Source organism: Parambassis ranga, chromosome 15 (genome assembly GCF_900634625.1).
Source record: "Parambassis ranga chromosome 15, fParRan2.1, whole genome shotgun sequence".
NCBI lineage: Eukaryota > Metazoa > Chordata > Actinopteri > Ambassidae > Parambassis > Parambassis ranga.
In genome coordinates, this window is record NC_041035.1 from 11,528,019 (window position 1) to 11,553,799 (window position 25,781).

General features: G+C 41.4%; 1 protein-coding gene across 7 annotated transcripts in view; it reads left to right on the plus strand.

The window, feature by feature from the left end:
- Positions 1-25,781, plus strand: part of lrmda (leucine rich melanocyte differentiation associated) — a 177,613-nt gene that overhangs the window by 98,394 nt on the left and 53,438 nt on the right. For all 7 annotated transcript variants that reach the window (XM_028423481.1, XM_028423483.1, XM_028423480.1 and 4 more), the window contains 3 exons: positions 17,474-17,600; positions 18,889-19,028; positions 22,082-22,208. In XM_028423481.1, coding sequence (XP_028279282.1) covers positions 17,474-17,600; positions 18,889-19,028; positions 22,082-22,208 — 394 coding nt within the window. The remainder of the gene's footprint in view (positions 1-17,473; positions 17,601-18,888; positions 19,029-22,081; positions 22,209-25,781) is intronic.

Consider the following 25,781-nt stretch of genomic DNA (forward strand, 5'->3'; position numbering starts at 1 on the left):
GATGTTATCTGTGCTGATGTAAGGCTTGTAAACATTTCCCATCAGTTTGATCTGTCTTGTTGGTGTTTCCTGGGCAGCCTTGCCTGTCAATTAACTGTCTCTTTAATCTCCAGCACCCCCAACACGGGAGTATATTCTGTATGATGCAATGGTAAAATGATTATCAAGTGAACGTTGATAGCAGTTTGGGAGGTGCTGGAGATTTATTTATTTTTTTATTAGGATTATTTTGGACAGCATGCCTTGAGTAATACTGTGTTACTGCTTTAAATGCATGGACTTGACTGGTGTTAAGAAATAAGCAGCAACAGGAATGTATTGATGTTTTGTAATGTAATAGTTTAAAAAAACAACTTTATTTGATATTTAGTGTTTAGTGCAAATTACTTACAATTACAGTTCTGTGGAGCTAGAATACATACAATACTTTGTATATGAGTAAAACAGTGTTTTGGTATCTTTTGTGGCTTTGATAGATCAGCATGTGGTCTGCTCTATAAGACACATGAGCATTCTATTGTTGATAGAAATTACTACAATGGTTTGCAACTACCGTTTTGAAGGAGCACCAATATTCTAACATTCACTTTAATTTTTTTGAGTTGTGTTGATAGAAATAATGTGTTCTATTCTGGGACATATGAGTGCTTGACTACCATTACTAGATCACATTGTATATTAAATTATTATTTAAATTGTTAGTTTTACCAGTTGCATTTAAAGAAGACGAGATATGATTGGGGTGTGACAGAGGAGGGAAGCTACTACCAGTCAACTACCAAACAGTAGTAGCCTGGTCAGAGACAGATTTCCTGGTTTTAAAAGCCAACAGTGTTCACTTTTCCACAGAGCAGAGGCAATGTTATTTGAAGATGTTTAGCGAAGGGCTGATTGAATTTGTCCCTCACTGCAGAGACAGGCTCCATTAGGCAGTGGGTAACAGGGTCTGGGGACCAGTTAGTGAGATAAGAGACGGGGCTGGCAGTGCAGTCTGGCCTCAGACCCAGAGCAGGAGTTTAGGGAATAAAGCTCCATAATAGCTGGTCTGAGGTCAGGTAGGCAGCCTCCCTCAGTCCTACCCCTGTTTGGTTAAGTAATGTTCCGCTCAGAGCAGAGCACAACACATTGTGTACGAATCGTGTGAACAAAAGGAAAAAAAGACTGTATCTTTTTCATAATCAGGTCAGATTGTATCTCACAAAACTCTGCTTTGTGAGTTTGGCATATCTGATTCAAGTCCCATCAGTCATGGACTTGGAAATTGTTTGTGACAGTAACAAGCTGTCTAATCACTTGATTGATGGATGGAAAGAAGGTTGTTAGATTGTTAGATGGACATTTGCATGACAGTGAGATTGTGTTTTCACAGTTAATCAGACTAAATTGACCGGCAGTTCCACCCTACTTCTCTGCTATATTTATATTGTTTCTCCAAAGACCTCCATCATCAGTGACAAGTGTGTTTCAGTTGTCTTTGCTGTAGGAATCAGGCTATTGTGACAGTTGGCTGTCTCTGTGTTTTATGTACCTTAAGTCTCTGCATGTATCTGACTACCACGGCCCTTTTCTCCAGGCCCTTGGCCCCTGGCCTCTATCTCCTACTCTCTCTCACAGTAATGAAGCCTGCCTTTAAGGAACGGGGTGCAGGCAGCGAGGCATCACAGATTAGGTCAGTGGAACGGCTAGCGGGCTGAGCATGATGGATGAGGGCCAGAATGAGTTTCTGCCGTGGCTGTATTGTGAAATCTTTTCATTGTCACCGACGGGCCTATGAGAGTCTGATGAATAAGGGAGCAAGTGTCAGAAACGCCCTTCCACTGCTACCCCCCCTCTCTGTCTTCAATATCTCCCTAAGCTGCAGCAATACATGCCTTCTCACCCTGCCCTTTATAAGCATCCACAGGGTCACAGCAGTATTGATAAAAGTTATTGCTAAAAATAGATCAGGTCCAGTTGTGTGGAAGAGAAACAAAGCACTAATGAGAGAAAAACAGCCCAGCCAATGGAGTCATGGAAAGGCTGTCAGACTGGGGATGTGCCGGCCTTAAAGTTCAAAATTGTGCAAAACCAGTCTCCTTGCACTTTCACACTCTCCCCTCTCCCTTTCCTCCCATGCGAATGGACCTCCTGCTTTCACAGAGCAAGAGCGAGAGGCAGCGAGGGGGTGGTGGTGGTGGTGGGGTGTCTTTATGGGAAACGTTTGTGACCAGCGTGACAGCTCTGCTTGATGGATGGGCCGCCTCCATCTGGTTGCAGTGCATGTAATAAATATCCATGCTCGTGTTTGACCTCTCTCACTTACCAGACACATCTTTCACTTTTGGGACATCCAAGGGGGACTCACAATTATGCTCTGCACTCTCCACTAGCCGGGGTGTCGGGGATAGCGGCTCTGTTTATGGGCCACAGCCCAAGGGCAAAGAGTCAAAAAAATAGATAGCTGTAAACAATGCTTCCGCCGCCAGGAGAATTCTCCAGCATTCAATAACCTTTAACACCTCCTAAGCCCTCATCTCCCTTAGCTGGCTGCCTGTGCCCCAGAATGCATCTCAGCTCCGCACAAACCGCCTCCATCTTTTGACCAGTGATTTAGCTTGGTGTCTAAGCATGGGTCAAAGGATCAAATGCCAGCAAGTGTGCAAAAACTTACAAAAAAAGTGACAAAAGGGAAAAAAATCTGACCAAATAAATTCCAATTTGCCCTTCTGTTGAACAGATTTAATCATCTATCATATGGAGGAAGGTTATTTTTAAGGGCAACTGAATATATGTTTTTTAAAGGGTCACACTTTCAGTTGTGCTCTGACCACTGTTTGTTTACATAGATATAGAAAAAACACAGTTTCATTAGCCTTTCCTGTTTTACTGCTCATATCCAGCAGTTGGTGTGTTTGCCCTTAACAGTGACCCAGTGCATTAGGCTGGTCAGCTCTTCAGTAATAGAAACAGATAGGCACCCATTGGATTTTAATAAACCTGGATAATAATGAGGCTGAAAAGCTGAGTGAATTGTAAAGCAGAAGGCTAATGAAGTGCCTATGTGGGCAGTATGTGAGAAATAACCTATAACCTATTAAGAAACAGCCTAACTCCCTCTGCTTGAGTCCTACCCCTGATTGAATTAGTGCACTCTTTAATTACTGAGCATCTAAGATGGGAGCTCTGAATCTAATTGAACTTTTTCATGCTTGCTGCACCCCAGCCAAACAATTTGTTCTGTAAAAAAATTGAATTAACGGCCTTACTTTATCTGCCCCCCCTTTTTTGTGGCATTGATTTTTATAACATTAAGACTGTCTCGAGAATTTCCAGGCCGTAAAGAATCAAATCGCAGAGCATTATTCACAATAACGCATATGTTATAATCGTAGGGAGAACTTACTTAAAATTCAATCCACTTTGGCATCATTATCATGTATCAACATAATAAATGAGCCCTTCAGAGCATGGTAATTATAATTTGATAAATCATCAGCAGAAAATTAACTGGATGTCAAAACATTCATTGGAAAGGGTGATGAATGGAGGATGATTGTGGTGATGAATTGTGTTAATCTGCGCAGTATGAAGCCAGCGAAATGGCTAAGCAGCCCAAGATGGATGGGCCATAGAAGCTGCAAGGTCAGGACACACAACTGCAGAATGGAGGGAAGGAAAAATAGAAAGGGAATGAAACGGGGGGAAAAAAGAAAGGAGGACTCGCCCTCTTTTTTTTTTCCCTCTCACAGACATTATCTGTCTTCTCACTGCAGCACTTCTTTATGTCGGGCCTCAGGCAATGGGTTCGACAGTAAATTTGACCCCATAATCTGTTTGGTTAAAGGCACTTTTAATGACAGTAGTCAGATGAAGATGATTAGAACTGGTCAGAATAATCAAATATGTCACCATGTACCTCTTTTCATGTTGCTCGGTATTGATGATTATGACAGTATATATTGAAAACCATTAATGAGATAATAATAATGTTTGCATATTGACTCATGTCACATCACCATCACAAAATTCACCGTAACACTAAGCATAGCTACTGGTATTGGAAAAAGACAGCATTGCTTTTTTGTCATTGTGTAAGAATGGTAATGCTGCTTGCTGTCTTGCTTTGCACAGAAACCAGATCTGCAGGATTGATGTGGTTTGCCTCATTTTCAAGATGCCACTGCTGCTGCTGTTATTGCTTGTAGCTTAACAAATGATTAGCAAATACATGGAGTGGAACTCTGAATTATGAGCAACAGAAAGCAACTACTTTGTTTTCTTAGTAGTGCTACATACTTCAATGACACCTTAAACATTAACAGTGTAATGTGGATGAAAGCATGCTAAAAATGAAAAATGTTTTCAGTGGAGCAGATCATCCCAGTTTACTGCTGTTTAATATTTAGCTAAATAGAACTAAACTCAGATTGTGTTGTTTATGTGTGTTTTTTTCTTACTGTGGTATATTTGCATTGAAAGGACGTCGGGCTTCTTTCCTGTGGTTAGACTGGAAGAGCCCTCACTGATAATAATAATGAAGGCTATTTCTACAAATAACAGTAATTACACATCACCGCTTTTGAAATGTGACAAAGCAGACAATGTTGCTTTTATTGAATTCATTATGTTGACAGGCACTACATCCTTTTCATTTATCTCTCTTCGTTATGGCCTGAGTGAACGTGTAAAAACTGACAACTATGCTGAATGTTGTTATTCTCTGTTTGTGACTTTAAGATGCGCAGTAAGACATGTTTTTTTTTTGCGTGTGTGTGTTAGCGCTTGTCCATGCATATGCCTGACCCCAGCAGGAAGGTAGTATGTATCTTCACTGGCACGTCTTGTACTGTTTGTTAAAGTGGCTTCTCCACACAGGGATCAAAAGTCCCCCCCCACCACCACCCCCACCCCTTCACATCCTGTGTCATTTCTAGCTGGGAAGTATTAATCTCATACAGAGCTTCAGACACCTCTTATCTGGCTGGCAGGTTGACATGTAAGGGGATATTTCGTCTTGATTCCAGCAATGAATGCAGCACACAGGCTATCACTTGGCCCACGCTGCATATAGAAGAGCAAAAAATCACACCTTTCTCTCTGTGGCTTCCATTTTCATTTGTGCTCTCTCTGCTCCACTCTTTTCTGTCTCCCTTTTCCTCTCTCCCTCCTAGAAAATTATCACCAGCCATGTCAGGAGCCCTGTCGGATGGAGGGGGGAGAAATGTGTCACACTCCCTCTTAAGTTTCTGATTGTCTAAATGACACAGAATCTCATCATACAGCTGTCTCCTTTTCTGACACTACAATTACCCATAATTCCCTCTGTCATTCACTGTCTCAAGGTTAGTATTTTATATCTTGAGTAGAGGGCGAGGACATTTACATTTGGAGGGTAGAATAAAAATGAGACTGAGGAAACACAAAGTTTTGTATCTCTGAATTTAAAAAAGGCTTTTTCTCCATCGTTTATTTAAAAGACAAATGCAGGCAGGTAAATTATTCAGTAAAAAAACTGAACGGTGTCTGTAACTTAAAACGCATACTGTAAATTACCATTTCCCATTATCTTAATGACTGCTAATGACCAAGCACCTTGTTTCAGCCGATGCCATTAATCAGCTACAGTCGCCAAAATAATATTCCCGGATTCTACCCTTCAGAAAGTGGGTGTAGTCTGTCCTTCTTGACAAAGTGTGCTCAGAGAAAATGGTCCATTATCATGCCACGTTTTACTCCATCATCTCTGATATTCTTATATGGTCTCTGGGTTAAACAGTACATCTTCCCATCCTTTTTACCCCATCCCTCGAGTAAAGTGTTCTTCAAAGGTATATATTTCATCGCAAGATGACAGCCTTGACACCATAATTGACCTGAGAGCTTCCATCTTACTCTTTTGAAATTCTCTGTTGTAATGTGTGTCAACTAGATAAAATGATTCCCATCTCCACCTTTCTGTGGATTTCCATTTGCAAAGACAGCTGACTGACTGACTGGCATAGGCTCCATTATCATTCTGTTTGAATGTCTGTGATTGGGGGGTACGGTTGGTGGTTAGGCGGGGCGGGGGGGGCTTCTTTGTTTGAAACAGGTGCTCACACGTAAACCCCTATACATTAGCCGGGCACGTAGAGCTCTTTAGATGGGTTAAATAGTTTGTGATAATGTTGGGATTTGATATTCTTTGTGAATAAGGCTTTGCCATGTCTGACAGACCGCCCAGTCTGTCTGTCAATGTGTCATGGTTTCATGGAGGCAAAATGGGTTTTAGGCTTTCATTAAATTTGCTAATGACTTCCATAATGTTCATACTATTAAACTGGAAATTGTCAGAAGCGAGAGAGTAATGTACATTTTATCCTTCGAGTATGGTTTTTACATCACTTGTGCCAATTGTAAGTTCATTTTTTATTAGACTTTTTAGGCTATTTTTTCCCCAAAATACATGTAGTGGGAAAAAAACACTACAGCTCTTATTATAGTGATATATTGAGAAGTCAATAATGTTAATACATTATGTTGCATGTCATGTTAATCCAAATTGTGTGTAGCTGCACTGCCAACCTGTTCACCTGCGTCATCCTGCAGATTTCACTATAGCAGGAAGATCAAGTTGTAGTAAGTTAGCTCGGGTATGCTACTTTAAGGTTGCAGAGTAGTAGTAGAAGGTTGTTATCATTGACTTATAACATTTTCTTAACCTGTGTATTTGTTTGGCCATGTCAAAGAAGAAGTGAAAGAGGGTCAGTGAACACTGTAAAAAAGGTTTTCTTAATAAATATGGCATCACATAGATATTGATATAATTGTGCAGTAAAATCTGTTTCATTATTGGCCTAGCCCCCGGATTCACCTTCCATAATAAATGCTGTTTTTTGTGTTTTCATAAATGTTGCATCTGTTTCCCCTCATTGTTTTCATTACTACTGTGTGTTTATCCCATTCATCATGTCACTTCCACTTCAACTAATTCCACTACAAAACAGACCCAGTAACATTTTTTTAGTAAAAAAAAAAGACAAGCACCTTTTCCTTCTTGTTTCTTTTTTCTTATTATTTTTGACTTCATTCTCACATGTAGCTATAAAAAGACATGCTCTGTTTTTGTATGCCATGTCATATTATTAAGTTTCACGCTTGCTCCATGAACCCGAGACATATTTTCTGCTTTCCCCCTGGCTAATTGGGAGATTGTTAGGACTGTCTCTATCCAGAGCCTGATTCCCCCAAATGTGTCAATGTGCTGGTATGCTGCTGCTAGACTGCATGTCTTCTTGTCAGTTTGGGGCATGTTTTTTTCAGAGCAGTTCGTTATTAGATTAATTAACACTGTATTGACAAACTGTGATAGGATTGTGCGATCTTTTCTCACCTTTGTAGACACCTTTTTTTTTGCTTTTTCTAATCAAAATAATAATGAAAATAGTTTTTTTTAAGGTGCTTCACTGAAAAGTAAGAGGTACGACATAAAAAGAATCTCTTATCTTTGACAAAAAGAGGAACGTTTTATAAGAGTGGTGTAGTCAGTTGAACAAATGTGACCCATGTGTTTATTTTCTCTTTGTCCAAGCTTACAAAGTAGAGACGGGCTTTTATGTGCTGCAGTAAGAAGGCTTCAGGGGAAGCGGCACTTTTGGAGGGTGAAGCTGGGAGGCTAAAACAAGCTTTAAAGAGGGTCCGGTCCTGCTCAGGTTCACTGGTAAGCCTGTTGGACATCCAGCTTTGTTCTTCTCATAGGCTCCTTATCAGTGGCCTGATGCGGTTGTCCCCTCGTATGTTCCTCTTGTACCTCAGCTGGGTCAATTCGATGGCCTAAGTACTCAAATTGAGCCATTTTGTCTCACTTTGAAACAAACTCGGACCTATTATGTGTGTGTGTGTGTGTTTGTTTTTAATTCATGCCCCTCCTCCTTGTCTCCCTTCCACGTTGGCCTTAGTCTATGTAGGTTGTCAATGCCCCCTGCCTTTCTCTCCTCTGAAGTTTGAAGCACTAGCTTTGTGAGGGGTCAGTGTTTCCACTCCAGCAGTGTCAACTTCAATCTGGGGCGATTTGGTGTGAAATGTGTGCCGTGGTGTGGGGGCTTGCAGGTCAAAGCCCCAGTAATTGATGTTGCTTATTCATCTGCTTTTCCTTGTCTGCTCTCACCACAGCACAGCGGCCGTTTTTGTTTGTCTAAATTGTTTGAAGATTTACTGTAGGTCTTAGGGCTCTGAGAAGCATTCCCCCGCTGCACTTTGTCTGTGTTCCTACCTAGCAGGGGGTTCAACACTGGGACACACAATGGCGGCCGCACAAAAGAGGCTTTCCCCAACACAAGGCCTGGAGGACATCGCATAGCATGATACCGGGCACTGGGGGACACACAATGGCGTGCGCACAAAAGAGGCTTCTCTTAAGACAGGGCTCAGAGGACATCTAGCATGACAAGCAGGGCAGCTCTCACTGTAATTAGCCATGGAGCCAGGCTGGGCAATGGCCTTATGAGGTCAGTGGACTATCTGTAAACAGAAAGAGAAAGTGAGGTAACAAGGTGCTAGGCAATGATTTGGTTTTAATACTGTTATTTTGTGATGCAACATTAATACAATATATGCCTCTAAATAGATAAGACAGCACTATTTAAAAGCCAGTGTCCCATCTCCTGCTGAACTGTTTTCAGCCTGCTGATCTCTCTATTGTGTTTTGTTCCTTCTGAGAATCAGTACCTGCTTGCTGAAGTGCAAGATGAAATGCTGGATCTGTTTAACCACAAAGAGGAACACAGTGATAGAGCCACATTTAATCTAGCCCTCTGGTGTGTCAGGCGGCTGCATGGGTGGTATGTGTCCTCCAGGGTCTTTGAAGAGGGCCGATTTGGAGGAGAGATTTGGATCATTACACAATAAAGAACACTTCATAAGTACCGAAGTGAGTTGGAAAAATGACGGTTAATGATGTTGACAGCAATTCACCTCTGCTGAATTACAGAAAGATTTGACTCAACTTGCCTTCTTTAATGAGCCTCACTCTGTAAAGGTAATGGGCCAGCAGTAAGACACGGAGAGAGGCGAGGAGAGGAGTCAGTGTGAGGAAGCTGAGAGAGAGTGATGGGTTTTTTTCTTCTCAGGAAGTTGCCCATGGTTTACACTGGACAGCTCGGGCTATAGACGTGTGTCCTTCTTTTCCAATGTTTTCGTGCAGACCATTGAAATATGTGACAGTCAACATTCATCCTTTGTATACTGTCATCAGTATGGAGTGATGCCTGTCAGCTAGATGAAGAATGTTTCTGCAACGTCCATGTTCCGTTATTTAACTCATTAGTAACCGGCATCTTCAAGTTTGTCTGATCTTTGTTGTTGTGTTTCCAGTGTGTGCACATGGATCACATGTGTAAAAGCTGATGCTGTACAGTAAGCAGCTCATTGGAAGGTGGTATATTCCCTTCTAATGTGTAGCTATACAATATATAATTTCACTTAATGTAAAAGTTGTCATAAGGTGTTCTCTCATTAAGCATCCATCATCTCTCTGCTACAACCAAACAGGCCTATTTACATATGAGCACTGATTCCAGCCTACAGCTTGTTTGCTATTTCTAATCTTGCATGTTTATGTGCAAGTTTGTGACAAAACCTTAACTGACAGCGCGACAGTTGATTTTCAGCTCTGTTTTTTTTTTCTGCATCTGACTGTCATCCCATCAAAGTAGCATATCTGTCGGTGTCTTTGAGTGTCTCACGCTGAATGATAAATATGTACATTCAAACTGGGATTCGGTGCCAATTATGCATCGACAGAGATGTCACAGAGAATGTAACGTTTAAATTAAAATGATGGCATTCAATTTCAAACTGCCTTGTGCGGTGACACGTTCTATTATCTCCTTGCATGTTGTTAGATGAGGCAAAAACAACAACAATGAAAGAAGGAACTATCCCAAAGGTCAAATCAATAACTTTGTCGTTTCAGTTTTTTGTGTTGTTGGCACACCTGTGTCAATCATAAAACCTATTAATAGGTTTGTACGAAGCAAATCATGCATATGTTTTTTGTGTGATTCCCAATACACTTTACACATATTTCTTTGTGATGATATCACAACAGCAATATAATGCCATACATGGAAGTGCAGTAAACTCTGCATCACAGGGAAAAAAATAGGCTTGATACTTTAATTGGCAGGAATACTTGTCTAATTATCACTTTTCTGCCTGCTCTCCATGCTGAGATTATGTAATTATCTTTTTGAAACACTGTGGAACGACGCTGCCTTTTTGTGTGCGTGTGTGCATGTGTCACTTCTGAGACGCTGCTGTACCTGACACTCAGCAAGCCACTTAATAATATGCTAGAAAGGCAGCTAATTATATCATAATAATGGCTTGATGAAAGCAATAAGGCAGGCCGGTGAATGAATGATAGCGCTGTTAGAATGCTACAGTCGTATCTTTATGTTAAATGATTAGAATCACACTAAACAGGAAGTTCTTTAATTACTAATGTGTTTATTTATTACGCTGCTATAATATAGGGTTTTTGTATTTGTTATCATTATGCAAATCAAAGCCTATTCTAAATGATATGTTTCTGTGCAACGATATATTCAACAAATTGAATTCCTTATCAAGTTAATTACTCCATGTTTACAAGCCCCAAGTTAGAGTACCCCAATTAAAGACTACACCTGTTCTGTTTGGGAGATTTGTATTTGTGTCAGTATGTGTTCCTCCTGCAGAGCATAGGTTTGTCAGGGGGGGAAGACCCAACACTTAGACCCCTTACTGGGCTTCCAGATTTCATCCGGCTTCCACAAACATCCTAGGCAGATTGGTGTTGTCTAGTTGCAGGGTTCTTTACAGAAAAGAGGCAGGAACACAGCTGACACACACACACACACACACACACGCTCGCACACACACCCGCTGGAGCTGGGGAGGGGGTAGATGGGTAATCTGACGGAGGGTGAGCTCGAACACCAGCAAGCGGCAGCATCAACAGCAGCCGTAGACTGCTTTCGAAACTTTTTAATTAGCACTAATTACCTTTGCAGGAAAATGTTGAGGCTTGAAAGGATTTGTGTCAGCAAGTGGGAGATCAAAGATTGTGGTGCTGTGCATTTTAATCTGAACACTGAGGGGTAATAGGGAGCTGTTTGTGCGTTCTAGAGAGGGTGAGGGGAGGAAAAGCATCCCAGGTGGTACTCGAGTAGTCTACCTCTAGTAATGCTGTCCACCAATCACACCACAGGTTCCGTCACATTAGAACATTTTCTACTAATATAAAGAAATTAACTTTTTTATTGTTGTTGTTGAATTATGGCTTACCATCACTTCCTCTCCTTTATCTGTGCACACGCATTCCTCACTGTCAGCATGTGTGTGATTTTTTTTTTTTTTTTTTTTTTTTTCTTGTGTGCCGCTTCATCAGACTGACAGGCTTTTCATAGAGGTGGTTTTTAATGCATGCCTGGACATCACTGTGGCAGGGTCATCCATCAGACATCAAGACAACATCGATCATTTGCCATGAAGAGAGCGCGGGGTAGTGATTATTTGCTATTAGGTGGATGCTGAGGCATACAAATGGCTGGCAGTTGACAGTTGAACTCACTCTAACGTAATGCGGGATGGCTCCCCCTTCTCAGGGAAATGTTGACAAGCACTGAGCCTGAACACTGTAATGACAGAGTGTGCAGGCAGAAGGGGCACTGAGGGATTCTTCCTCACAGATCGCAGCATCTATTATTTAATGGTTTTTTTTTTCATTTTATTACAAGTACTAGCTTCATTTCAACAACATACTCGTTAAACCTAGTGTACTATATATTTATGCGTTCTTATTGTTTATTGTGACGCATACTGGCTGCGGTATGCTTTGGCTGATTGACCCCGTCAGTGTACTTTTACTGTCTTACATACACTCATGTATTAGATGTGTGAGGCTGTGCAGCAGGCATGAGAGATTGTTTGTGCTTGTTTGCACTGCATTGATGTCCTCACTGACTGAGATGCCAGTGAATTGATTTTCAGCTCCCGTTCAGTGAGAGACGAGGGTGTTTGTCATGTGGATAGACAACTAATCTTTCAATACAAACATTCACAAGACACATGGCCGTACTGTTAGCACAGTCCAGGCACCGTAAGGAGGGAAGCATTGTATTGGCTATGATGATGTATTTCTCCCGAAGATGTATTTCACAGTGTAAGATTCTGTGTTGTATGGCAGCAGCTGTCATTCTGTCTGGGAACAAACCTCACTTGCTGAAAGTTTAAAAGAGACTTCCAGCTTTCTGCGTTGATCACTCAATTTTTCTTTTCGCTGAGGAATAGGCAGCTTGCTTCTATCACTATTTTAGGTCATTGTTAGAGCTTAGACTTCATCCCAGTCCAAACTGGGGTCAAGCAAGGTTTAGGAGGTTAGACGTGACAGGAACATCTGTCAAGTCCCTCATCCTTCAGCTGCATTATTCAAACATGAGCCTCAAGCGTGAGGCCAGGTGAGCCTGACCTCCGTACAGTCCCTTTTTTATTTTGCTCTTTGCGTGTATGTGTTCGCTGGGGGAATTGACAGGATCAGTCCCCTTCTGATTCACAGTGCTCTCAGCCCTTCCACCAGCGCTAATGACATTGAGAGAGAATATTAACCTCACACACTCAGCAGGAATATCCACAGGGGTAGTCTATAACTCAGACACTGCAGGATCCACACTGCTATTATCATTCAAACACACAGGAGCTACCTTTATATTCGTGACAGACACTCCATGGTGTAGAGACCTCCAACAACTGAATCTCACATAATAACCTTATATAGAATGAAAGTAATAAGCGGTAACGCTTAGCTTCTTCATCAACAAAAACTTTGCTAATTATTTTTCACAGCTTTGCTCCTGCTTGGATTTGTATATGCTCTCTAAAAAGATATTTTTGTTTTGCACATGATGTAACCCTATGCAAAGTTCGATCTGACATGCCACCACCAATTGACAGCTTTGTAGCTACTGATGCTCTTACACATAGGCTATCAGGAGCGAGCATAGCGCAATATTCAAAACAGATTAAGAGTGAACCCACATAAAGAGGAGATTTGCTGGCGGCGCTGAATGTACTCTAATGATTTGCATTGCCATTAATAGTAATTTGCAGCTGCCTGGGAGGAGACATGTAATCCCCTTTCCATGTGTGAATTGACATGCATTCAGGGAAGGCTATGTGTGTCCTGGATGTGTGATCTTTAAATGACTGCCACCTGAGGCCTGGCAGTACAGCGAGAGAGAGGAGTGCCACACTGAGCAGTCTACATGTGAGCGAGACAGGGGGTGAGAAGGGGAGAGCTGTGGGGGGAGATAGAGACAGATAATGACAGTCTAATTCACCATCGCCATCAGAGACACATGCACAGAGGATAGGCCGTAAAGTGTAGCTGGAGGGAAGAGCGCCGGAACAGACCTGATCAGCGCTGTGTGGAGGTGGTAGGATGGATGGTGGGGGCTCGAGGGGTTGCAGGGCATTAATTTGCTTTACAGATAATGTCATCTTATTTATCATGAGCTAATCCTGATAGTGTTTTGATGTTGTATTTGGTGGAATGTTTATTTGTGGGTTTAAAGTGACGAAATATAGCTGTGCTATGCTAACAGAGACCTCAGTGTATTAATCAGTTACATATTTAATGTATGTGTAGTTTTTTATGCAACCAGGACATTTTAAGTCATATTGGTGCAGTTTTATAATGACACTTAGACTTTATTCTTAGATTTAAGTATGGAAACTGTTATATAACGTAATCTTAGTCATTTTGTTTTTGAAGAATATGGACAATTCTAAAATGCACAACTAGATTTATTACAGAGTGGTGAGAAGACATAAGAATATTTCTTGACTATTTAGGCCTGAGCAGTTTTCCAGTCTCCTTCCTTATTCTCTAGCCAACCCACCTCCATTCTCCTTTCTTATTAAGTTTATTAAAGCCAGTCCACATACTGGGTTTTTCAGGTCCAGTTCTTTTTACCATTCATTACAGTACCTTATCCTGGCAGGCAATCTGAAGTGTGCTCTGAATAGTCCATTATGCACATATGAAGACCATCATGGCCCCAGTATTGGTCAATTCATCAAACATTTATCTGTATCCCTCTGAACAGGGCATCAGGGCTCCTGTCACTCTGCTGCCCTCAGTTTGGAATAGCTGTGCTCTGTTTTTCTGCAACCTCACAGAGAAGACATCAGCTTTTAAACCATGGCTGCAGCTGTTAGGGCTCGCCAGCTTTTTTAAAGTGTTTGTGTGTTTTTTTTTATAGGCTCAGGAACTTTTATAGTGCTCTGTAATGTATGGCTTAGGCAGGTTCCACATTTGGAAATCACAATGATTAATTTACTGAACAGTTCTTTAACAGCAGACATAAGAAAGGAGACTGTGTAATGCATGTAAAAGAGCCAAGGCTGCTGTTCTTCATTTTTCACGTGCTGCCTGAGGATATCCGACATGACACTAGTGCACACCATTGGCAGGAGTGAGTGACATTTCAGCCAATAATGGTCGAGAGTTTTCTTCCCTCTGTTGTCAGCAGTGGTTTATCAATCACTATGTCTGCATCAGTATTAGTGTATTGATCTGGCAGGGCTGCTCTCTGGGTCAGTGTCTCCTCTTCAGTGTCCTTGTCTGGTTTCTCACTTCCTCCGATGTGCTGCTGTTTCTGCTCCAGCTAAATGTTGTGGTATCTCCAATTCGGTGTGTTCACTAGACTGGATCTTTCCAAATAATGGTGGTTTCAACACATACATGCGCTACTTGTGTAAGCTTGAAAGCACACACACGCACATACACACACACACACACTGCTGCACACACTGGCTGTGATGTATGATGGTTGGCTTACACAGGCTAAGTGGTAGTCAAAGCGTAAAGATGGGCCGTGTGAAGTATTAGCTCTGACAATGAGGCTGATCATAATTATCTTAACAAGGAGAGGATTCATCGCCTCACCTCGTTAAAGCTACCGCTGCTCCCTCGCTCTTCTTCTTCTCTCTTGAGGTAGAGGTACATAAGAACGTGCAATTTAATTACACATTATTTTAAATAGTTTAATCTGTGGAAATCATATTAGCTTGTGCTTAAATTATATTAGTGTAATAGAATTATGATATAAAGTGTGATTTTTATCTATGTTTTACTGTAATATTTGCGTGCCTATGTTTGTTTCCTAATAACACCGGCAGTTATGCTCATTAGTTTTGTTAAAAGCAAAAGCTACTCTTTTTTCAAAGTACTTTTACCGCAGTGCCTAAACTTTGTTAGTTTTCCAAGCCGCACATTAAAACAAGAAAGCTTATAAAAAGTAATGAAACCAGCTATGGAAGTCTGCAGAGAGGAAAGCTGGAGAGTATTAGAAGTTCAATCCCTGCACTGTACGCTAATGCTGGATGGGACTCGGTGGCTCTCCCCTGGCTGTGAATTTAACTGATTAAATCAGCCAGTGCACGCAGTGGTGGTGACATGAAAACAACAATTAATAAGGCTCCCTCCTGTGCCATGCGGCTCCCTTTAACCGAGCAGCTAATAACATAACCCAGAGGACTGGAGCATATCATGCACACACACACACACACACACCCACGCACAGACACACATATACAGTACAGGTGGCACATAGTATGTTAGCAGTAAATGAAATAAATGTTTATCCAGTGTGGTGCATAACTAAATATTAACAGATTATACTTGCAGATTAATTGCATGTTGTGCTGAATTCCCTGTCAGTACACCACAACAACTGTGCCATAGTATATAAATTGTATTTCCCATGTGTTGCTTCAGAGCTAGTAGCACAGTCACATTTATGCTACAGTTGTTTTTTTTTATATTGTAAATTTGGGCAAAACAAAAGACCCCTTTCATGGGTTAAATATAATTTACAACAGTAAATTGGAACAGAATAACCAAGCAAAATAAAAATGTACTAGTATCCTCTGTAGAATTAAATGTGCTTTAGCTTAATGGGTTTTTTTACTTTCATAAATGAGAAGCAGCATAGGGGGGAAAAACACATTTCATAAAACTGGCACATCTCTCCATTCATCCATCTTGCCAGTGCATTAATCAGAACTGATAAGAGGTTGTCAGCTAGCGGCTTTGCCAGCACACTGGCTAGGTGCTGTCAGCTGCTGTTGTTGTGGGTATCAAGTGTGTGTGTGTGTCAGTGTCTGTGTTAGCAAAATGTTGATGCTTTTAAAGTCAACAATGAATTTGCTGATTTTGTCATTTTCTACCTGAAGAGATAGCTGCAACTTTTTACTTTTGTAGATCAATGTTCCAGGCAGTTACTGCATGCCTGCTGTGTGAGCCTGTATGACTACAGTTATCGGCCATAAAACACAACAGGAAAAACAAGACAGGTTGAACACAAAGTGCACATTGGGCATATGCTTATTGGTACTTAATGTCCATCATGTATACTGTGCCTTGCCATTCATATGCACATAGACACTATGCAGATCCAGGGAGGTGTAATAGTCACTCTGCAGCTATATTGACATCTTGGGTTTGTCATGTTGGCATGTGACATTGTTCAGTGGAATTTATATTATGTAACTTAATATCTAAGCCACCTGTTTTATGTTTAGTAAAATACCATGTCATATTAAAAGCACCTATCGTGTGACGTGTGACCTGTGAGTAAGAGAATTTGAGAAGCTGACTTTCTGTGTTTTCTCATATTTAAATGCCAATAAAGTCACCCAGGACACTTTTTTACCATGCTGACAATGTGACGGATTAGACACACATACGCCTTTGTACAGCTTCTATGACTGGAACTCTGTGGGGCCCAAACATTACTTCTAACACTGCCTTCCATCTTTTTTTTATGCCTGTGTGAATGTGTGTGTGTGTGTGAAAAAGATGGAAGAGGAAGGGAGCTGAGATGACCCTCTCACCTCTCTTTGCAATATGTCATAAAAAGGAGCGGAAAGGCAACATGCTTCCTATGTCTTTTGATGTTAAAATCCCAACACTAACCCCTATCATGACACAGTTGAAGGAAAAAAAGAAAAAGAAGTTTCCCTTCCATTCCATCTGTGATTGCGTGTGTATTCCGGTTCCTCTGTGAAAATGATGGATGACAAGTTAAATTTGTGTCTGGGGAGTGAAGGTGAACTGTGACAGAGTGATTTGTCTTGGGAATGGAGGGTTAGGGTCAGGCGAAACTGGGCGCCTCAAGGCACAAGACATTGACAAATTCATCCTGCCCGCCGCATTTCTGAAGCCTTTTGTTTTGAATCCTGGCTACTCACAAGTGACCCCCATCCCTCATCCTGCCAGCCGCTGAAGGATGCCTCACCATGCCAGGGGAGCTCAGCACCACTAATTCTTGTCATTCACTTCCCTGACAGGCCCAGACCCATGCTCTCTCGGCATATGAAAGAGAAAGGCTGAAATATTTATTTCTGCACAATAATGGCTCACCAGATTTAGAACCATAACAGTTTTTTTCCTGTTTCCTTATCATTGCAGGTCGCTGGCAGGCCTAAGAATGTTCACTGAGCTGGAAGAGCTGATTGTTGACAACAATCTGCTTGGAAATGACCTCCAGTTGCCCAGGTTACCCAACCTTCACACCCTGACACTCAATAAGAACCACATATCCTTTCAAAGAAATCACACAGTCACTCTTTCATTTTGATTTGTAGTCCACCATGCCGACGTGAATTTCAGGCATCAAGGAGGGAATGGGCACTTTATTTTTGCTTTCATTCTCATGTTATCAGAGAAGGCTGTTGTAATGCTGTGGCTTTGCAGGGAGCACTGTGTGTTGCAAAGGAGATTAAAAGAACTCAGTTGTCACAGAGCTGAATGCAGGACTGGATTTTGAACCACAGGGACCTCTAGTGGAATCAGATTTTACAGACAGCATAGCATTTTATTTTTCATAGAGAATACAAAGTACTGTAATAAAATCACATCCTAAAATAAGGATAAGATTGTAATAATTCAATTATATATAAGGATTATTTTTATGCCAATAAATTAAAACAGATCAGGTGTTTAATTTGGCAGCAGGGCATGCGTGCATGTTAGTTCACTGAGTATAACGCTCCTGTGTGTTCTACTTGCCACCCATGTTAAATCCAGAGCTCTGCACAGCTGGACTAAATTTAAGACATTGCACACATTGCTGGGCTGTTTATGATCAGTCAGGGAAGTGTGAACTTCCCCTCTAAGCTTCAGAACAGGTTTAGCAATGTGTCCTGTTTTCCTCTGGTTATGCAGATCGTGCTGGGTAACGATGCTCTCGCTCTCTCTCTCTCACTCACACACACACAGACTTCCAGAGTCAACATTAAAACTGGGACTCCTTGAAGTGTGCATCTGGGACTGTGTGCTGACTGAGTTTGGTTGTGAAGTGGTCGGCACATGCTAATAGGCCAATTATGTACATCCTGTCGTGGCACAGTGCCATTTTAAAGCTCGAGCTCTGCATTAGTGCAGTTGTATTTTGACACTTTGGGGCTCAATTTTCCAAGTGAATGTATTAGTGATGAATGTGCCTGCTTAGGGGCTGTTTGTTTTTTCCACGTTTCGCAAAAGTTTTCCACAGCACAGCTCTGAGAAGCACGGACTGTTTGAACCACAGGGCATCCATCATTTTGTCACTGTTCTGCACCCGGCCACCTAGGAAATGAGAGAGATCGAGAGAAAAGAGAGAGAGAGCGGGAGCCAAATTGTGTCACTACTATATGCCAAAGCCTGCACCTTAAATTGCCCCTCTGTCTGCCCAGTCTCACAAAGCCACTGACTAGCCTCTTTGAGTGCCTCGGTAAATTTGACAGTGAGGCGTTTTAGTGCAGACAGGCCTGGGAGGGGCCGTGTGGGTAGTAAATGCTAATGTAATTAACAGCGCTAGGTCCTTGACATCCGCCCTTTGACACCTGACTGATATCGAGGCCCTGCTGGAACACTTGGCTGATGTGACCCCGTCACTTGAGTACCTAAGCCTGCTGGGAAACGAGGCCTGCCCCAACCAGCTGGTCAGTCCGGATAAAGACGAGGACGACTACCAGAGATACAGGTCTGTTACTGCATGCACAGTGATGAGTGGCTGCTTAGACAGGTGGATAATGTTCTGTGTGTGTGTTCGTCTTTTTGGTCAGACAGCTAAGTTATTCAGAATGATAGCTTTTTATAAGTAATGGATTTGAAGATGTTCCTTTCTTACCCCAGACTGTACATTTAACCACACCGCTCTAAAAGCTTTGTCAACTGGCCCCTCTACACTCCAGTTTGCAAAATGGATTTCATGTGTGACTAGTCACCACCACAAATGAGTGTTTACTACCCTGCCTTACCAGAGCAGATGATGCATTAAACATCAAGCTAGGCCTCAAGCCATGCAATATGACCACCATTTGTCAGGGTCCTTTACATGAAATGCGATAAAAGGCGAAAAGCATACTCTCTTTTGTCTGTTTTAGCCCTAAGTGCTTGTTTCTGACTCTGTGTTGCCTATTAATCATTTACCACCCATGCCTTTCTTGAATAATCTTTCTTTTCTCTTTTTGCCCCCCCCCCCCCCTTCTCCTCGCTCTCACTTTCCCTCCTACCTCCTCTGCCCCCCTACCCCTTTCCCTTCTCCTTGCATGCTTATCTTACTGGTGAGCAAAAGCTGTTCTGTTTTGACTGACAACGTCTACGGCCCTGTAATGTAATATTCATAATGTGTCACATAGTAAAACATCAATTTGAGCGTGATGCAGATTTCATGTCTGACAAGGTTAGGCTGCATGCAGGTCGTGACAGCACTGGCCTTGGGCAATAAATACCCAGCCCAATGCCTCAGGAGCTCTCGGTCTCTCAAGTGAAATACCCTGGTGTGCTGCATCGGTGCCCCAATTAGTGCAGTGACATAGAAATATAGTATACATTCAAACAGCATTGTGTAGTCAGCAGGGAGGTTACATGTTGTCCTATACTTATGTGACTATGCACATACTCAGTGGCCATTTATAGTACTACAATAACACATAGTTAAAATGAGTTGAGGAAAAAAATGTAGTGACAGTAGATGTAAGTATATTTTTTTGATGCCTCTTAGATGTATGATTAATGATTGAGTGACATTTTTAACCTTTTATCTTGTTGAAAGTTATCAGTTTGTCCAATCTCCTGTTGTGGCAGATCACAGAGGAGCCTGAGGTGCCTCAACCTCCAGCTGTAGTCTCTGTTAACTCAACCTGCTTTTTTCCTGCCGTAAATGCAGCTGCATACTAATTACCCGAGGCTGTCACAGTGCTAAATGATCATTACAACTTTTTTAGAATTTAGAATTCTTTGCAATAATGTTATAAAAAAGTCTATATGCTATGTTAAACAGTGACGTTTAACCTTTATATTTTATAAATAGATTAAAAAATATCAATTCGTTCCTGATTCTTTCTTTTTATATAAAAAACAATGGTAGCATTGCCTCCTTTTATAGATACTGTTGATCCTGCAAAGGTGTCTTCTATCAACATATTGTCTTATTTAAAAGAATTCCAAAACCTCCCACACTGGCAAGCTAACTTTCTGTGTGTGCAGGCAGAGTATATCTCCCTCCCATCTGTCATCTCCTCTGGAGGTTTCAGGAGGAAGGATGCTCTTCTGGAGCTAACCCCTGTTTTTCCTCCCTCTCTTTTTTGCTGTCCTCCCCTGTCATCCCTCTCTGACTTCTTCTCCACTCTCTCGTTTTCACTTCCTCTTTGTCCTTTTAGATCCTGCGTCTATTGCTCTTTAGTTTTTTTGCAGCTTGGAGTACCAGAATCTCCACATGGGTTCTAGTACTATATATCTATTTTTTAAAATATTTTGTAAGTTTCTCATTACCTCATAATACAATACTGTCTGATTTTTCATTAATAGAAATTATGGAACTTGGCACAATAATTCTCTTATTTATTTATAAAGTGTGATGTATTTTGTTTTATACATAAATATATTTGCTAGTATACCTAGTCTTTTATCTTTTTCCCTAGCAGTAAACCCGGCCCACCCTCCACCCTACCCTCTCGCCTCCTTTCTTATCCTCCCTGTGGTTGGGTTGAATCATTAATATCCCCACTGGCTGACAGAGCCTTGTCATCTGCTCTGACCCTGTGATGGTGGGTTACCTATGGAGAATAACCTCTCTGCACGTCTCCCAAGGGCATCTTCACATTTCATCATGGAAATGCCCTGAACAAAGTCCTTTTACATGGAGGAAGACACAGGGTGGGAATGGGGCCTCATGGATTGGAGTGGTGATGATCTCGTCAGAAAAAAAAGCCTCTTATTAGGGGTTAGGTGTGGGTCATCATAGTGTTCCCATAACATGGCATTTATAGCCATGTAGTATTGTTATTGACAGTTCTCTTTGACAATCAGCAATAATTATCTTACTTGGAGATATTTTCTGTACCATGTCAGTCTATATGTGATCTCTGCATCCTCTCCTTATTATCCTCGGTTGTTGAAAACTTGACACAGACTTTGCCATCACCCTTCATCACCATTGCCATCATCAATTTGTCATGGCTCTTTGCGCACAGGTCTTGTCTCTGCCCATATCCCCCGTCCTTTCTCACTCTCCACTTAGGTGCTGCATGCGTGTCCTTTTTGGCTACCAGCTCAGCCCTGACATACTGGTTCCTCTATCCCTGCCATGCGTGTGAAAGGATCTGTTGTCATCTATGTATTCCAGCCATTATCTTTTGACGTTTCTCTCCCTCCCAATGAAAGACAGAGTGTGTCTGAAAGCTTAGAGAGATATCTGTGATGCTACCAGTATGACAGCTCTGGCTGACGGGTTGTATCTTCTTTCGTGCTATTTATATGTCACACTTTTTTCTTATCGGCTTTGAAGGTTATTACATACAAGAAAATATCACCATTAAATCTGCATCAACATAAAATCTCAGTAAACACGTCTTCTTTTAAAGTTTAGTTGATGCTTGCATTTACATATTAGAATTTGTGTCAGTTTGATTAGTGTATCATGGTTTACACGCTTCCTCAGATTCTCTGTTTGTCTCTTTTGTCAAGAGTCGACCTACAATGAGGCCTTTTAAGGCAGCAGTATGTTACAGCTGAAATCTTCTTTTCTCACAGGTACTTTGTTTTGTACAAGTTGCCCCAGTTGAAGTTCCTGGACACGAGGAAGGTGACCAAAAAAGAAGTGATGGAAGCACACACAAGAGGAGCTTTCATGAAAGTGGTCAAGCCCAAGTTGGAAGCTGTAAGTTAAGCTCTGTTTTTGTTTTTTAGTCTTAAACTCCCTCTGAAGTACCCAGTGGATTTGTCACATTCATCCTTTTCTTCCCTTTTCTATTCTTTTCCTTTATCCTTCCTTTCTTCTGTGCGTGCTTGACTGTCAGTCTCTCTTTACAAAGGTCCTCGCACTGTGGCCCTTTGAAAACAGTCTCTCTTTCCTGCAGCTTAAAGTGTACATGTGTGTGTGTGTGGTTGTGTGTGTGTGACTATGGCCTGACCTGATTCTGTATGCATGAGCCCAGATCAAAGACGACGGGCTGCTGTCCAGTCGCGCTTGTGTTGCCAAGTGTGACATGGCTGGCGATTGGAGTGACAGCTCACGTACATGCCACTCACAATTGCTTAATTATCTCAAGCCCATGCATTTACTTTTCCCTCGTGTGTATTGGGCCACATACACTAATTAGAGTTTGAAAGGTTCATCACTTCACTTCTTTTTTATTCTACCCTTTCTAAATTGCACTGTAAATGAACGCCCTTTGCCTAGATTTGATTTCATGTAATTGTAAAGTCATGAAATATTTACTGTTTGGATCGGCTCAGCTTTGTCGTTTTAAAGTCTCTAGGGCTCTGACAGTGAGCCTGGGAGGTAAAAATGGATCCAGAGTAGCAAGAGAGAAGGCATTCAGTGACAAATCAGAAGCATGTGAGTTGATGTCGGGTTTAAAAGTGCACAAGAAAAACAAAATATTTATTGTTTCAGACAATCAGCTAAGATAGTGTACTCTTTTAGTGTCAGTTCATGCTATGCTTTGTTCTTGATTGCTCGTGCAAGTGGCAAGCGAGAAGGCAAAACACTGAAATAATTTAACCTCAGTCTGCCATGGTTGGTAGATGGAGAAAAGTGGAGTGAAAACACTGCTCATCCACTTTATATAAAAAGAAAATAAGGACCTCTACAATGCTTTTTGGCAGGGTAAAGCCACTTTTAAGATTTTATTTACATAGCTTGTCAGTGGAAAAGAAATGTGTGCCTTTGTCGCCACAGCCTCAGATGAAAGGGGAGATAATCACTGATTCTAAGCTGACATGATGTGTGTGTTTTTGTGTCTTTGTGTCTTTGAACCTGCTGTATATGATTATTTATTCCCTATGCAAAGTAAAAGGTTGCAGCTTTGATGAAAATGTGTCTGCTGAACATTGCAGGCAGTATTTTGCGCATGTCCCTGCTGTCCTATTCACCGTTCTTTATTACAAGAGTCTGCACAATGACAAGATTTTTTTTTCTCCATAAATGTATCTCACGCCTGAGCCCTGGGATGTCACGACAGCATTTCTGTAACATTTGTTTTGAGTTAGATGAGACGTGATGTGTCAACTATCCCAGCCTTGATGAGCCATGAGTACCTCCCGGCTCTAATTGTCCACATCATCTGAGTGAGTGTAAGCTGACCAATAGTGCGGGCCACCAATTAGCAAAATGTCTGCAGCTGAACAGAAAAGTGGGTAGAGATGATAGCATAATTAGATATTTGTGTTTGCTTTTATGTCTGGTACAGCAGGGTGTTCCTCATAACAGTGGCTCATGGTACAGTGTCTGCCATTGGCTTTATTGCAAAGTATGGTAATTAGCTGTCTTGCTGTCGCTTGTGCTACCATGTGAGTCTCAATTAGTGCAAGTATTAGAGAGGAAAAAACAGCAACCCTGATAAGAGTTTATTTGACTGGGTTGTACGTTTTTTTTTCTCTGTATTCAGAGAAATGTTCTCTGTATTTTTCCTCATATGAGAACTCTTCTTCTTACTGTTAACAGTAGATAAGTTGAAAACTGCAGCAGCAGCTCCCGCTGTTATAGCGATACATGCCCACTCATGACAGCATCTGAAAAAAAAGGACCCCAGACCGTTCCCAATGCATGATGTATGTATTGGAATACTTAATAATGGACTCCTTTTGAAAAGAGGCAGTGCTGAACTTTCTAGACCTCTGTTGAGTCGTATCAGAGCGGAGTATGACCACAGTTTAAACTCTTTTTCAGTCATGCCATTATGGCATGGCACCGAGCGGAGCCACATGGTTCTCATGAAGCAGTTATGGTCTTTAGGACAATCTGAACACCATAACTTTTCATACATTCCCAATGTTTTCCATGTAGCCTAAATCACAACCAGATACTCCTGTTTGCAGGGGAAATAAACTGTGGGCAGGTTTGCAAGTGCAGAATTTACAAAGATGGAGCCTCAGGGAGCAATTTGTTTGCAAAAAAAGGTGGAGTACTTGTTGTTAAACATCTCTGATATACAGAGGCCTCTTACATTATGATATACATTATGTTCACATACTCAAAAGGAAAATTAAATCAGTATAGATGCAGTTTCAGGAACAATTATATTTAAAAATAGCAATTTTATTTTGTCATAGTGTAAACATGACAGAGGTGAGAAACTGCAGTGCAGTTAGTAGTAATAAGCAAAGCTAGCTGGCTCTTGGTATAGGTGACATAGGTGACATAGACTAGGGCGCCACCTGCTGAAGGTAGAGAATCTGGAACCGGCTGGATTGATTTTGTTTCGAGCGGGAGCAGGTGGTCAAGAAAAAAACACCACGATAACGTTCGAGTCAGAGCAGCGGAGCGTGGAGAGAGGTGAGGAGTCCACAGCCGCGGTTCAAAATAAAGGTTAAGATGCTCAATACAAAGTCCAAACTACTGACATGTTACAGGACAGAGAGCTGGATTTTGCTTGTTGCAAAAGCTGTAAGAGGCCATAACTCTCATAACCTAACTCTTACAAATATGAACAAGTTCCCTCAGGGATTAATAAAGTAGCCTATATCTATTTATTATCTTGATATAACTCAGGCCTTTTGTTGAACTGATTATAAAAAGCATAGTACCATAATCTCGCCTAGGGCACCACAATGTCTAGAGCCTCTGCTAGTAAGTCCCACATGTCTGACAGCACAGCCTGGTCTGTTGCTGTGATTCCTGTTTCTGCAACTTACAATATCTGTCTTCACTGCCATCAGGTGGGAATGGTCCTGTGCACCCTTGCAGAAAACAGATTATCCAACAGATTATTTTACACATTGGTTGTGGGATGATTTCTATACTTAACACAAACACCAGTTGTTCCGAGGTCCATTTAAATGCAAAAAGCAGTCCAAAGGCACACTGGATGCTACATTGACCCTCATCTCCAAACTCAACACAACATGGACACCATTGTCAAAACATCATAGTAATTTTTTCTTCAAATTCTTGTAGTAATGTTTAAATGAAATTTCATGTTTTTTTTAAACTAAACTATCTTGATGTCACAAAAGTTCTGACATTAGAGAAAACAGAACTGTGGTGAAGTGAAATGTCAAAGTTTATACACTTAGATGTTTGTGTTTCTGCACCTGTTATTGTGTCCTTATGCAGGGTTGGGCATTCAACCCTAAATCAGGGAAATGACCCTCTCTGTATGCCTTACTGTTTGCTTCATGTTGTGTTTCTCTTTTGGGATTTTGTTAAGCTGCATTTCTGTGAGTGTAAAGGACAAGCCATTAGACAAAAACAGAAGCAAAATGACAAAGACAAGAGCAGGAGAGAAGG